The sequence below is a fragment of the Camelina sativa genome, chromosome 13 (assembly GCF_030686135.1).
Source record: "Camelina sativa cultivar CO46 ecotype springtype chromosome 13, ASM3068613v1".
In the NCBI taxonomy this organism is placed as follows: domain Eukaryota; kingdom Viridiplantae; phylum Streptophyta; class Magnoliopsida; order Brassicales; family Brassicaceae; genus Camelina; species Camelina sativa.
Genome location: NC_141892.1, coordinates 4605118 through 4616709, shown reverse-complemented (window position 1 = coordinate 4616709; position 11592 = coordinate 4605118). Strand labels below are relative to the sequence as shown.

The 11592-nt window shown below is 37.7% G+C and overlaps 2 protein-coding genes across 8 annotated transcripts; one reads left to right on the top strand and one right to left on the bottom strand.

Annotated features, from left to right (window-relative positions):
* The first annotated feature begins 62 nt into the window (after window positions 1-62).
* On the top strand, window positions 63-5447 carry LOC104735193 (K(+) efflux antiporter 6-like). Of its 4 annotated transcripts, none has more exons than XM_087481368.1 (20): window positions 63-654; window positions 1032-1075; window positions 1343-1404; window positions 1517-1595; window positions 1673-1734; window positions 1840-1915; window positions 2018-2092; window positions 2473-2544; window positions 2625-2708; window positions 2886-2954; window positions 3060-3137; window positions 3283-3371; window positions 3457-3553; window positions 3648-3701; window positions 3927-4022; window positions 4300-4488; window positions 4578-4655; window positions 4760-4804; window positions 4889-4978; window positions 5064-5447. In XM_087481368.1, exons 1-20 carry the CDS (start codon window positions 384-386, stop codon window positions 5136-5138), a joined length of 1785 nt encoding a protein of 594 aa, XP_087337494.1. In that variant the 5' UTR covers window positions 63-383; the 3' UTR covers window positions 5139-5447. The 4 variants fall into 4 exon arrangements, 2 of the variants coding, with proteins under 2 accessions (XP_087337494.1, XP_087337495.1); XR_015578021.1 differs by having other exon boundaries at window positions 204-654; window positions 3932-4022; XM_087481369.1 differs by lacking the exon at window positions 2625-2708 and having other exon boundaries at window positions 198-654.
* A 151-nt stretch (window positions 5448-5598) lies between these two features.
* Window positions 5599-9493, bottom strand: LOC104735192 (protein NDL2). 4 transcript variants are annotated; one of them, XM_010454929.3, is made up of 11 exons: window positions 8751-9493; window positions 7858-7957; window positions 7630-7727; window positions 7393-7481; window positions 7167-7242; window positions 7007-7093; window positions 6819-6896; window positions 6640-6696; window positions 6488-6543; window positions 6262-6397; window positions 5599-6152 (listed from the first exon to the last, which is right to left on the bottom strand). In XM_010454929.3, exons 1-11 carry the CDS (start codon window positions 8808-8810, stop codon window positions 5940-5942), a joined length of 1050 nt encoding a protein of 349 aa, XP_010453231.1. In that variant the 5' UTR covers window positions 8811-9493; the 3' UTR covers window positions 5599-5939. The 4 variants fall into 4 exon arrangements, with proteins under 4 accessions (XP_010453231.1, XP_010453230.1, XP_010453232.1 ...); XM_010454928.3 differs by having other exon boundaries at window positions 7393-7490; window positions 8751-9133; XM_010454930.3 differs by having other exon boundaries at window positions 7182-7242; window positions 7393-7490; window positions 8751-9133.
* Window positions 9494-11592: the final 2099 nt, after the last annotated feature.

Sequence of the window (11592 nt, the reverse complement as noted above, 5' to 3'; positions counted from 1 at the left end):
GTACATAATAATTATTTTTTAAAAAATATTAGATAAAAAGAAAAGATGTTAGGTCCTAATCCAAATTCCAAAGCAATAATAAACAGGAAAGACCCATTCATGTTAGTAATAATACAAAGAAACATCATCCGATAATTAATTTTGTAATAATACTATATAGTAAAAAATATACAATATAGTCTAATATGTATATAATCAATCTTATATTATATGGACTAGTTGTTGACCACAGCACTGCTGCAGCAAATCTCTCTCTTTTTTTTTCCCCCGCTCTCTTGCCCACTCTCTCTCGATCGAGAGACTCGCGACGGTCGGTACACCGGTTCTTCTGCTAACCGTTTGCACCGGACCGGTTTAATCCAGAACCAGTTCTTCTGCCAGCCATGGTGGAAGGAGGAGGAGGAAGAAGAAGAAGATCCTCTGAAGTCGTTATCCTCTTACTTTTACTCTCACTCTTCCTCTGCTTCTCCGTCGCGTCTCCTCGATCTTTCTCTGATTCGGATCTGTTTGAAGAAACCGTTTCCGTCAACTCCTCTTCCGTCGTCGCATCTCTCAACGGTTCTTCTTCTCTTGTTAAACCCAAGGAAGGTAGCTTCGCCGACATCATCGATCGTGCTCTCGAGAAAGAGTTCAACGAAAGCGACCAGAATGAAGGTTACTCTCTTTCTTATTTTTTTTTTTTTTACTTTTGGAGAGTTGAAATGGCCATTGTTGGATACTAGAATTGGTCTGGTTTCTGAGCCTTCACTCGTTTTTGATTGAATCATTCAATTCATGAGTTAGATCCTGCATTGGATCCGTGATCCATTGCCAAATTGGGAACTTAGATTAACCCCCACATTCGCCTTTCCTTTTTGGGATTTCTCCAACTGTGGGAATAGTATATGCTTCTTCTAGATCGAGAAAGATTACATAACGAGATACATTTTCTGATTGGTTTCCTGAAATGGGATAATGCGTCTCTTCTTTACCCTTTACTACTCGAAATTATTTGTTGTTTTCTGATCTTGTTGTTGTTATATTCGTGGCAGGGGCTGATCCTGGAAGCTTCAACAACAGTGTAGCTGGCCAGCAGGTTGGTAGTATAAGCTGGACAACAGTGTATCATGTCCTTCATTGATATATGCAAATTTAGGAACTTTTCCTGTTTTTAATACATACGTAGTTGGATACTTTCAAGTTCTTCTTTATAGGAAATTCGAGCAGTTTCAAAAACACTCCTGTGTCTTTTACTTGGAATTATAGTAAAAGCTTGCTTTTTTAGATTCTGACTATGTCTCTCATTTATTGCATAAGATGAGTATCTGAATGTGAGGTTGGTTGTTAACCTTGTGGTGATCAGGCTGTTCTGGAAACTGTAGCCAGAGTAAAGTCAACAAAGAAAAATGAGACGAAAGAGGAGAAGTACAATTCTATTCTACTTATCGTTTCTATTTGTATAGTTTCCTTTACATGACCTTCTGTGATGTTCTGTAATAACTCAAGATGTGTTAAGAGTTTATCTAATTTACCGTAGGCATTTTCAACTCCATGACGTTTTCAACTTGAACAATGATAACAGAGCTGAGGACACTCCAACTCTGATTGATCGAAAAGTAAGTTTTTTGCACAGGAAGACTGAGTTTTGGTTTGTTGTATTCGTTCTTACTTGGGAATTTTGGCGTTGTGTCAGGACAATGTCTTCATCATATCTAATTCCAAGTCAAAGTATCCAGTGTTGCAGCTAGACTTGAGGCAAGATTCTTGGTTTTAAGTAATTTGTTTGAACATGATTCTTTATAGACAAGACTCTGCAATCCGGAATTAATCATCTGACTTTGCTTCTTATGCCATGTACAGACTGATATCAGACCTGGTGGTTGTTATTGTATCTGCAACTTGTGGTGGTATCGCCTTTGCTTGTGCTGGACAGCCGGTCTGATTTTCGTGCTACTCCTATTCTCTTACATTATAATTTTAGGTGTAAGTATGATTTATCGGTATTCTGATAGTTGTTAAATATTTTGTGCATATTCAGGTGATAACTGGATATTTGCTAGCAGGATCAATCATCGGGCCTGGAGGATTGAACCTTATCAGTGAAATGGTCCAGGTATGCTTTGTGTTTGACGTCAAAAGATTTGAGTCTTCGTTCAGTCCAAATAACTTTGATTGATAGATTCCTCTTATGGTCTCGAATGCTTAGTTAGGTGGTCAACACAAGTTTACAAACTATTTTCTTCTGAGGGACTTTGACTAAGATATTGCACACAGCAAGACAGGCGTCTTTGACTTGGAACTCTTTCTTCTGTGGGTCAAAACAAATTTAGTTTTTATCATCTGATGATGCATTAGATAGACCTTAGTTCTTCATTGAATAGAAAATCTAGAGCATTAGACTGCCGCCGAGATGAGAATGTATTTTCATATATACATATATGTGATCCTACATGTGGTTTTTGCGCTTTCTTTTTGACATGATTATTTATGTAGGTTGAAACAGTCGCCCAGTTTGGTGTGGTATTTCTGCTCTTTGCTTTGGGTCTAGAGTTCTCCACTGCTAAGGTGAGATCCCTCTTTTATTTACTTAGTGTTGTATTCAAATGTTACATAACAAACACTAGCACCTTTCCTCTTCTATGTAGCTTAAAGTTGTTCGATCAGTTGCTGTTCTGGGAGGCCTTTTTCAAATTCTTTTATTCATGTTCTTGTGCGGAATCACAGTGTCGGTGCGTCACTTTTTTATTACTGGTTCTGGACAAAAAAGTTCTGCTCTCATTTTTCGTCATGGACAATTGGCGACCTCTGTCTCCTTTATTCTATGTGCGACAGTTGGGTTATGTAGCAAGATTTGTCTTTGAAAATTATACTCTCTGTGACATGTTTTAAACTGGTCCTGTTTGCAGTTATGTGGTGGTAAACATTCGGAGGGGGTATTTGTAGGAGCATTTTTGTCAATGTCATCAACTGCTGTGGTAATTTCAGTGAAGTTTATAATGCTTATAACCACTTCCATTAGCTGGCTTTCTTTTTAATATTTGGTTTTGTATCCGTCATGTGTTTCTGCCTTGAAACTATAGGTGCTGAAGTTTCTCATGGAAAAAAATTCAACTAATTCTCTTCATGGCCAAGTTACAATTGGAATACTTATTCTTCAGGTACCTGATTGTTCTTTACATCAACATGTAATGTCCATTGTTTTTCTAGATCAAATAGTGTTCATATGGCAGTCAAATAGTGACCAATTATTGTAGAATTCCTTTTCAAATGATTTGGAGGTTTGATTTTACCATCTGTTTCTAGGACTGTGCTGTGGGTTTGCTGTTTGCGTTGCTTCCAGTTCTTGAGGGAAATTCTGGCATTGTCCATGGAATGTTGTCGATGGGAAAAGTGTAAGTAAAGACTGGTAGAGTTTTTGCTCTCAAGGCGCATTCTAAAGATTTGATGTTAATCATGCCTTTACTGTCTTTTATCTAGGGTGGTTGTGTTGCTTTCGTTTTTGGCTGTTTTGTCAATATTATCACGGACATGTATTCCTTGGTTGCTGAAGCTAATGGTCAGCTTGTCCTCACAGGTACATGATTTTTCCTCTCAAGATTCTTTTCCCTATCTTCCGGTTCAATAAATCAAGTTTGTAGATTAACCTAAAATTTTTCTTCATCTATCAGACAAATGAACTCTATCAGTTAGCAGCTGTTGCGTTTTGTCTACTTGTAGCCTGGGTGAGTCTTACTTAACCTTCCTCTTCCTCATATACTTCATTGTCAGTATCCATTTTATATTATGTGTTCATCAAGATTATCATGTGTGCGTTCCTTCTCTTATCTGGTGTGTATCATTATGTCAGCATATTGGTTTATGATTTTTCTTTTTCTTTTACTGTAATGGTAAGGTGGGATTAAGTTTTTGTCAACATGTTTGTTTTGACTGGTCTTTTATGATTTCAGTGTAGTGATAAGCTGGGATTAAGTCTTGAATTGGGTTCTTTTGCCGCGGGGGTCATGATATCCACCACTGATCTCGCTGAACATACGTTGGAGCAAGTACGTTTTGACCACATGTTACCAAAAAGGCCTTATTGTTCTCCTGTTTATATTAATTGAAGCTGAATGATATCCATCTAGATTCTTTTTTTCTACTCTCACAACTGTTCTTAGTGTTCTCTGATGAGAGATAGAGAAAGAGAGTCGGAGTTTGATCCTAGTCTAGGTTCTTGTAGGGGGTGAATGTGATGGATAGGAAATAACGAGTTGACGAACTTCCAATTTTAAAACCCTTTCACAGTCCATAGTCTAACTGAGACACCTTATATTTATGCAGATCGAACCCATCCGTAATCTGTTTGCTGCGCTTTTCCTAGCCAGCATTGGGATGTTAGTTAATGTCCATTTTCTGTGGACTCATGTGGATATACTGTTAGCCTCTGTAATATTAGTAATTATCATAAAGACAACAATAGTTACAACCGTTGTCAAGGGATTTGGATACAACAACAAGACGGCTCTCCTGGTAAAATATTATGTCTCACATTAATTATGATCTGTCATATTTGCTTTCATATACTCTGTTTCTTACCATCCCGTGTCAAATTGATGCAGGTTGGAATATCTCTGGCTCAGATAGGGGAGTTTGCCTTTGTGCTACTTAGCCGTGCCTCCAATCTTCACCTCATCGAAGTAAGTAACACAACTTGCTCCTCCTTGGACCATTACACATAGTAGGATTTAAGATTATAAAAGGTATTCTGTAGAAAGAAGCTCAAAGTTATATAAATTTTCAGGGGAAACTCTATTTGCTTCTCCTCGGGACAACTGCTCTAAGCCTGGTATGATCAAATAACTTTCTGTTGCCTCTTCTCCATATGTGTTCAAGTAAGTAGCTGAGTTGGTATGGTTGATGGTTTTGGCAGGTTACAACACCGCTGGTTTTCAAAATGATTCCAGCAGTTGTGCATCTAGGGATATTGTTAAAGTGGTTTTCTCCAGACAGTACTATAGAGGTAACTTGGTTTGTTTTTTGGTTGGTTCATTAGTCGTTTGTATCATATATATAACTAAATGAAAACGCCTCTTGGTATTGGTCAGAAAGGAGAAATCGTAAGATCAGAAAGCAGTAAACAACGGATGATTCTAATGTCACGCCAATCCCATAGCTCTTGAAAACCAGAATGCTTCTTCTCAACTGAAGTTTGGTACACCAATTTTGACAAAAAGAAAACAAAAGCAAGAAAGCTGTATGTGGTACAGAAGAAGAAAAAAGAGCCAGATTTTAACACTAACATTGCTTGTTTCCTTGGGAGTAACTAACCCACAAGGCCACAACCCATTTGTTTCCATTGTAATTAGTATTGTTTCCTTTTTTTCTTTTCTTTATGTAATCATCCGTCACGAAACAAGTTTGATTTTGTTCTCTTGTAATCATATACAGTATATACTCAATCTATACCACTGTACTTTGTGCAACCAAAATTATATGAGAGAATAGAATCAGCTCGAAGTCAAAGGTTGTCTGCTAGTAAACGAAAAAGCACTTTTGTCCCCGAATCAGCAAAGTCTTTTTCACCACTGTTTTATCAGCACAAGGACATACAATACATGTATGGTATTGAAAGAGAGCTAATTTAAAATAGTATGGGGATTTTACTTAAATAATTTATTCAACTGAATGTACAGAGAACAAGAACAGCTACCACAAAAATAAACCTTTAGAGACTAACTTTTAATGAATCAAAATATAAGAGATCTGTAGTCTCTCTCACTCTACCATATATCAATCCCTTCCCCATCCCCTTTTCTTTACTCTTCTTACTCTCTCCACTATATATAGATGATCAATATGTCTGTCTATATCTACAGCTTAAATCATAACAGAGGAACAGCTCCAACTTCAACAGTGGTGATTTTATGTGGCGTATGATTCACTTGTTGTATATATAAATGTGTGTAGCAGAGGAGGCAGGGCTATAGAGCGAGTCTTGTCTTAATTGGCTTGAGTTTTAAGCCCATGTTCTCAGGGGAGAGAAGCTCGGGAGAGATTCGGGTTGGGCTCAATGGACTTCTCGGACTTACGCTCTGTGTCGGACGATACAAGCCATATCCCATCAAAAAGTATTCCATTGGTATTACCATCGCCTGTGGTTGTTCTTCACTTACCAACGACCCACTTCCCTGCACCTGTTATATGTAATATGATTTAGGGTCACCATAAAAACCAAAACCAAACTGAAGTTTGTTTCAAACCAAAAACGTTAAAAAGAGGCATTATGTGTTAGCATTATGGTACCTCGACTAATGCACCATATCGTCTGTCTAGTTTGGTGGTCATGTGAACGGCCTCGGAGTGGTATGCAGAATTTTCACCGATGAATATGAGAGTTCTGCATTGCAATTTCCTTAAACCTTCACTAAGATCCACTCTCCTGTTTCACCCAAACCACAAACATACTATTTCTATCAGCTTAAGACTATAGTCCGGGAATGAAATCAACAGAGAAAAACTAGAGAATTACCCGTTGATTGCCTCAAGGAATCTCCATACATTTGTACTCTGCCGCTCACAAAGTAACTGGATAGTCAAAGAATAAAGAACAACATGTAAATTTTACTTCGAAATGTAAGCATCGCAGAATTTGCAAGAAAAGAGAAGACAGATTTTACTAACCCTTCTGCATTCTTGAACAATATCCGATTCTGGAACTTGACCATTACCTCGAACTTCCTATGAGAACATATGTCAAAGCTTTATCATTTGTCTAAACCAAAGTAAGAATAGTGTATTGAGAAACAATTCGAAAATTGTTACAAACTATTTACAAGAAACCTTTGAATCCAAAACTATACCTTGCTGAAGTACCGTTTTAGTAACAATTCCTTAACCACTCCACACGTGCCATAGTAGTAGAGTAAATTAGACAGAACCTGCATAATAAGTTAAGGAAGATCTGATATGAGAATTAGAGAATCAAGGCCATAACCCCAAGCCAGGAAGAAAAAAAAAACAAAGAAGATATCTTAGTGAGGAAAAAAACCTTATTGCACAACCATTCTGACCAAGAAGGCGCTTGGCACAGTGGAGAGATAAGTATTAAACCCAGAACTCTCTGCCTGTACTTCATCTGGAAAAATTAAGTTTTCAAGCAAAATTAAAATTTGGACATCAAGTTAAGTGATAAGTGTAAGGGGGAGTACCATTACTGTACTTACAGCAAATAAGGTCAGAATGTAAGCTCCTGCAGTGACACCCATACACATTACTGCACCAAGTCTGGAGAAGAGACAATAAGCAAATAAATAAGGAGAAAATTATGTTAGAATAAAAACAAAAAATTAGCCGCTCTTTCTTCTGTGAGTCTCCATAGAAAGACTTTTGTAACAAAGAGGCATAGATAAACGATATGTGAGATGAATTAATTACCCGAAAAAATTAAGAACCTCAACAATCTGGTCGGCTAAGTCATCAGCAGAGAGCAAAGGAGCATCAACACTGATTATCGGAGCACCCAACTGCAATGACTCTTGAAGAAAACGATGTAATAAGGGATATGAATTTGCATATAACAATGGAAGGAATGTCACAGCGGATAAAAATACCAGAAATATATATATATATATATATATTTAAAAGATGGTCACAGAGTCCAGTTTTACCAACCTCATGGCCAAGAGGACTGATGTGATATATGCAAAAGTTGTGGAGTAACAAGGAACTAGCTTCAGGACAAAACAATAATCCTTGAAAACAGAACATATCTGTCAAGAAGAAACAAGCACCAAATCAAGAAGATGCATCTTACATTTGCTAAAATCATAGTATTTACTAAACTAGTCCAAGTATAGCGGGGGAAGATGAATAGAAAAGAATATGTATATATATGCTTACAGTTTAAGCCAATATCAGGATATGTGATAAGAGCAGGTTTATCAGGATCTCCGCAAACGGCAACACATACAGGGCCATAAGTAGTCTCCACAAGGTGTTCCTACAACAACAACAACAAGCGAAGAATTTAAGTCGGTGACTGAAATTTTCTAATGAGAAATAAATGAAAGGCGTAAAGTAAATAACATGCATAGAATTAGGACCACACCACACCACACCACACCTAGTAGTAAAATTCATTCCCTTAACTAAACAAAGTACTAGCAAAGTTTCCCATAAAAATCAGAATTTTTGGTCAAAAAAAAAAAGGATCATTAAAGTTAAACCATTCAACAGTGGAACCAAAACCTCGTTATGGGGAATTTAATTGCAATGAGAAGAACGAATGTGAAATATAAATAATTTTTGATCAAGAATTGGATCAAATTAGAAAGGGAAAAAAAAAAAACACATGTTATAAAATGAAGGTGTGTCAATTAAGGCATGAATTGCGGAAAACATGAGAAACCCAGAAAATACAAAAATCTCAAGAACCTCAAAGAAAAAAAAAAAAGAATCAGATAATGAACAGCACATTTCGTAGCTTCGGATATATATATATATATATATATATATCACCACCGACAACAACAAAAGCTTCAAAACAATACAAAAATTAGCAAAACATGAACAAATAACGCAGCATTGTTGTTGTTCTTCTACTATCAAACAAATTCCAAATTTTGCTATACAAAAAAAAAAAAAATTCATACTCTAACCAAAAAATAAAAACAAATAAAGCAGAATCATCAGGGAGCAAAGCAGCAAGCTCGAAGAATGCAGAAACCAAAATTTCTCATGTATTCCTCTTCCCGTAATTTCTCAGTACAATAAAAAGAAAAAAAAAATGGTACCTGTCCTCCAAGAGACAATGCCTCCATATCAATGGAGACAGAATCGCTTGAATCCGCCATGTCTCTTCTCTCTCTCTTTCTCTGTGTATATTTTCAGAAAGAAAAAAAAAATGGAAACAGAGTATTATCTTTCCATAGGGCCTTATTCTTCTTCTCTTCTTCTCTCACCAAAACGATGGTTATTTTATCTTCGTTATTTTTCTTAGTTTATAAATAGAAGAAAGGATGGAACTTTGTGTGAGACTAAATTAATAATATTTAAAATTAAATAAAATAAAAAAAAGAACCCGGAGAGAACTCGGTCTACGTGACTCGCTTTGAGTCACCGACGGTCGACTCGGTTTAATGTAGGACCTCCTGCATAAATATATATAATCACAGGTGCTTAACTACATACCCTGATCAAATAAATACCCTTAACCTTAGTTAAATGGACCGACAGTTTTCTTATTTTTTGTAATCTTTACTTTCTCACCCCTTTACTTTATAATCTATCGATTTCATCCCCAAAACGTGTCGGCACTCTCAATTTGGGATGTAATATACGGGGGGAAGAGGGGTTATTTAAAAAAGTAGAGGGGTCAAAATAAATAATCATCTTTTTTTTTTTCTTTTGTGAAAAACAAAAAAAAGTCCGCATACTGTTGACTTTTTGACCGACTGGTTGAGACAGACGGGGGCCAAGGTGGATGGATATCCTCAGCCGTTGGATTTTAACTTATTTTTGTCGTTATTCCTTTTTTTTTTTTTTTTTTTTTTAAGATTAGTCTTCTTCTCCCCGTTTTACAAAATACTAACATCGTGTAGTTTTCAATAGCTAAAAACAGGGTCCATTGCCCTGCAACTGAGAGGTTATTGCTTATACATCTCCAAATAAAGTGGTGTAGTTTTGGCGGTGTATCCAGCTTCCATATTTGTTGGTATAAGAGATCCAAGCTGGGCTGAAGCACAAATTGAGGTTGATCCTTCCCCTTTATCACCTGAGTTGCTACCCAATACCCAGACTTGACACTATAATGGCCGGACCTTGAGTAATCCCATGCATAGACATCTTTGGTGGTTGCACCACCCGGTCTTAATTCCCTTATACAAACTTTGTCCGCATCTTCAAACAAAAGGTCTAATAGGGCCTCATTCCAATCCTTACCAGAAGGTAGTAGTAGATCCTGCACAGAATTCACTGAAGAGGCTATCTGCTGGAATTGTGGAGAGATCACTTTCATCCGACTGATTCCTCTACTTGGTTTTTCTTCGACCCACTGATGCTGCCAGATGTTAACACTTGCTCCATTCCCTATTACTGCTCTCGCTTCTTGTTTGATTATCTTTTGTGAAGCATGTATACTTCTCCAGGCAAAAGAGGGACGGTTCCCTAAAGAGGCAGACAGAGGGTCTGAGTGCTTGAAGTATCGACTTTTGTAAACTCTTGCAAGCAAAGAATCCTTGTGTGTGATCATTCTCCAAAGCTGCTTCCCCAATAACGCGAGATTGAAATCCTCAATATCTCGAAAACCTAGTCCTCCCACAGCTTTTGGCTTACTCAGTTTCTCCCAGGCAGTCCAGTGCATATCTCTCGAATCCTGTTTGTTTTGCCACCAGAAATCTGACATTACAGAAGTCAATTGCTTGCATATTGCTGTGGGAAGCTTAAAACATGACATCGTGTATGTTGGCAAAGCCATGGCTACTGCCTTTAAAAGAACTTCCTTTCCTCCGGGTGACAAAAACAGAGATTGCCATCCGTTGACCTTTTGATGCATGCGCTCCTTGAGGTAGCTCAGCGTATTAACCTTGGAACCCTTAAATGATTCCTGTAATCCAAGGTAAATACCCTCCCCTCCTTCTTGATTTATCCCCAGATTATGTTTGATGTTCCCTCGTTCCTCCTCTGGGATAAGCTTCCCGAAATACACACTGGACTTCTCGTAATTTACCTGCTGACCCGATGCAAGACTGTACTCCTCAATAATACTGATTACTTGACTGATCTCTGAGTCTGATTTCTTGCAGTAAAATATGCTATCATCAGCAAATAGGAGGTTGGTGATAGGAGGAGCACCTCTTGCAACTTGCAATCCAGTTATCTTCCCATTATTCTCAGCATGCTGGAACATCTTAACTAGCATTTCGGTGCAAATGAGGAATAGGTAGGGTGATAATGGGTCCCCTTGGCGGAGGCCTCTTGTTGGTCGAATATCTCCATACGGGGACCCATTAATGAGGACTTGATACTGAACACTGCTCACACACTCCATAATCATAGCCCGCCAATGGTCAGAGAAGCCCAAGGATTGCATAGCATCATCTAGAAACTGCCACTCAACTCTATCGAAAGCTTTTGATAGATCAGTTTTGATGGCTATAAACTCCTCCGCACATTTATTACTTGAGCTAAGCGCATGAAGGAGTTCATGAGCTATCAGGATATTATCAGTGATAAGTCTTCCCTTGATAAAAGCTGCTTGCGTTTCTGAAATGATGTCTGGCAATATACTCGTCAAGCGCTTTGCCATCACTTTACTGATGATTTTGTACACCACATTACTTAGACTTATTGGCCGGAACTCCACGAGCTTCACTACTTTCAACTTCTTCGGAATCAGGCAGATGTTTGTTCTGTTAATATCCTTCTCCAATTTGCCTGATTGAAAGAACTTCTTGACCATATTAACTATGTCCTCGCCAATGACATCCCAAAACTGTTGAAAAAAGAAACCTGTCATTCCATCTGGGCCTGGACATTTATTTGGATTGATGTCAAAAACAGCTCTCTTAACCTCTTCCACTGTTACTTCAGCCAGAAGATACTCATTCATCTCCCTGGAAATAGGAGGAATTATGT

Coding starts and splice junctions, on each gene's coding strand:
- LOC104735192 (XM_010454928.3), bottom strand. CDS start 8,810: ATGGCGGATTCAAGCGATTCTGTCTCCATTGATATGGAGGCATTGTCT. Junction 7,491..7,629: donor TCAGTCCTCTTGGCCATGAG/GTTGGTAAAACT, acceptor TTTCTTCAAGAG/TCATTGCAGTTGGGTGCTCC. Junction 6,153..6,261: donor GATATGGTGCATTAGTCGAG/GTACCATAATGC, acceptor TACATATAACAG/GTGCAGGGAAGTGGGTCGTT.
- LOC104735193 (XM_087481368.1), top strand. CDS start 384: ATGGTGGAAGGAGGAGGAGGAAGAAGAAGAAGATCCTCTGAAGTCGTT. Junction 3,372..3,456: donor ATGTTGTCGATGGGAAAAGT/GTAAGTAAAGAC, acceptor TCTTTTATCTAG/GGTGGTTGTGTTGCTTTCGT. Junction 4,023..4,299: donor CTGAACATACGTTGGAGCAA/GTACGTTTTGAC, acceptor ATATTTATGCAG/ATCGAACCCATCCGTAATCT.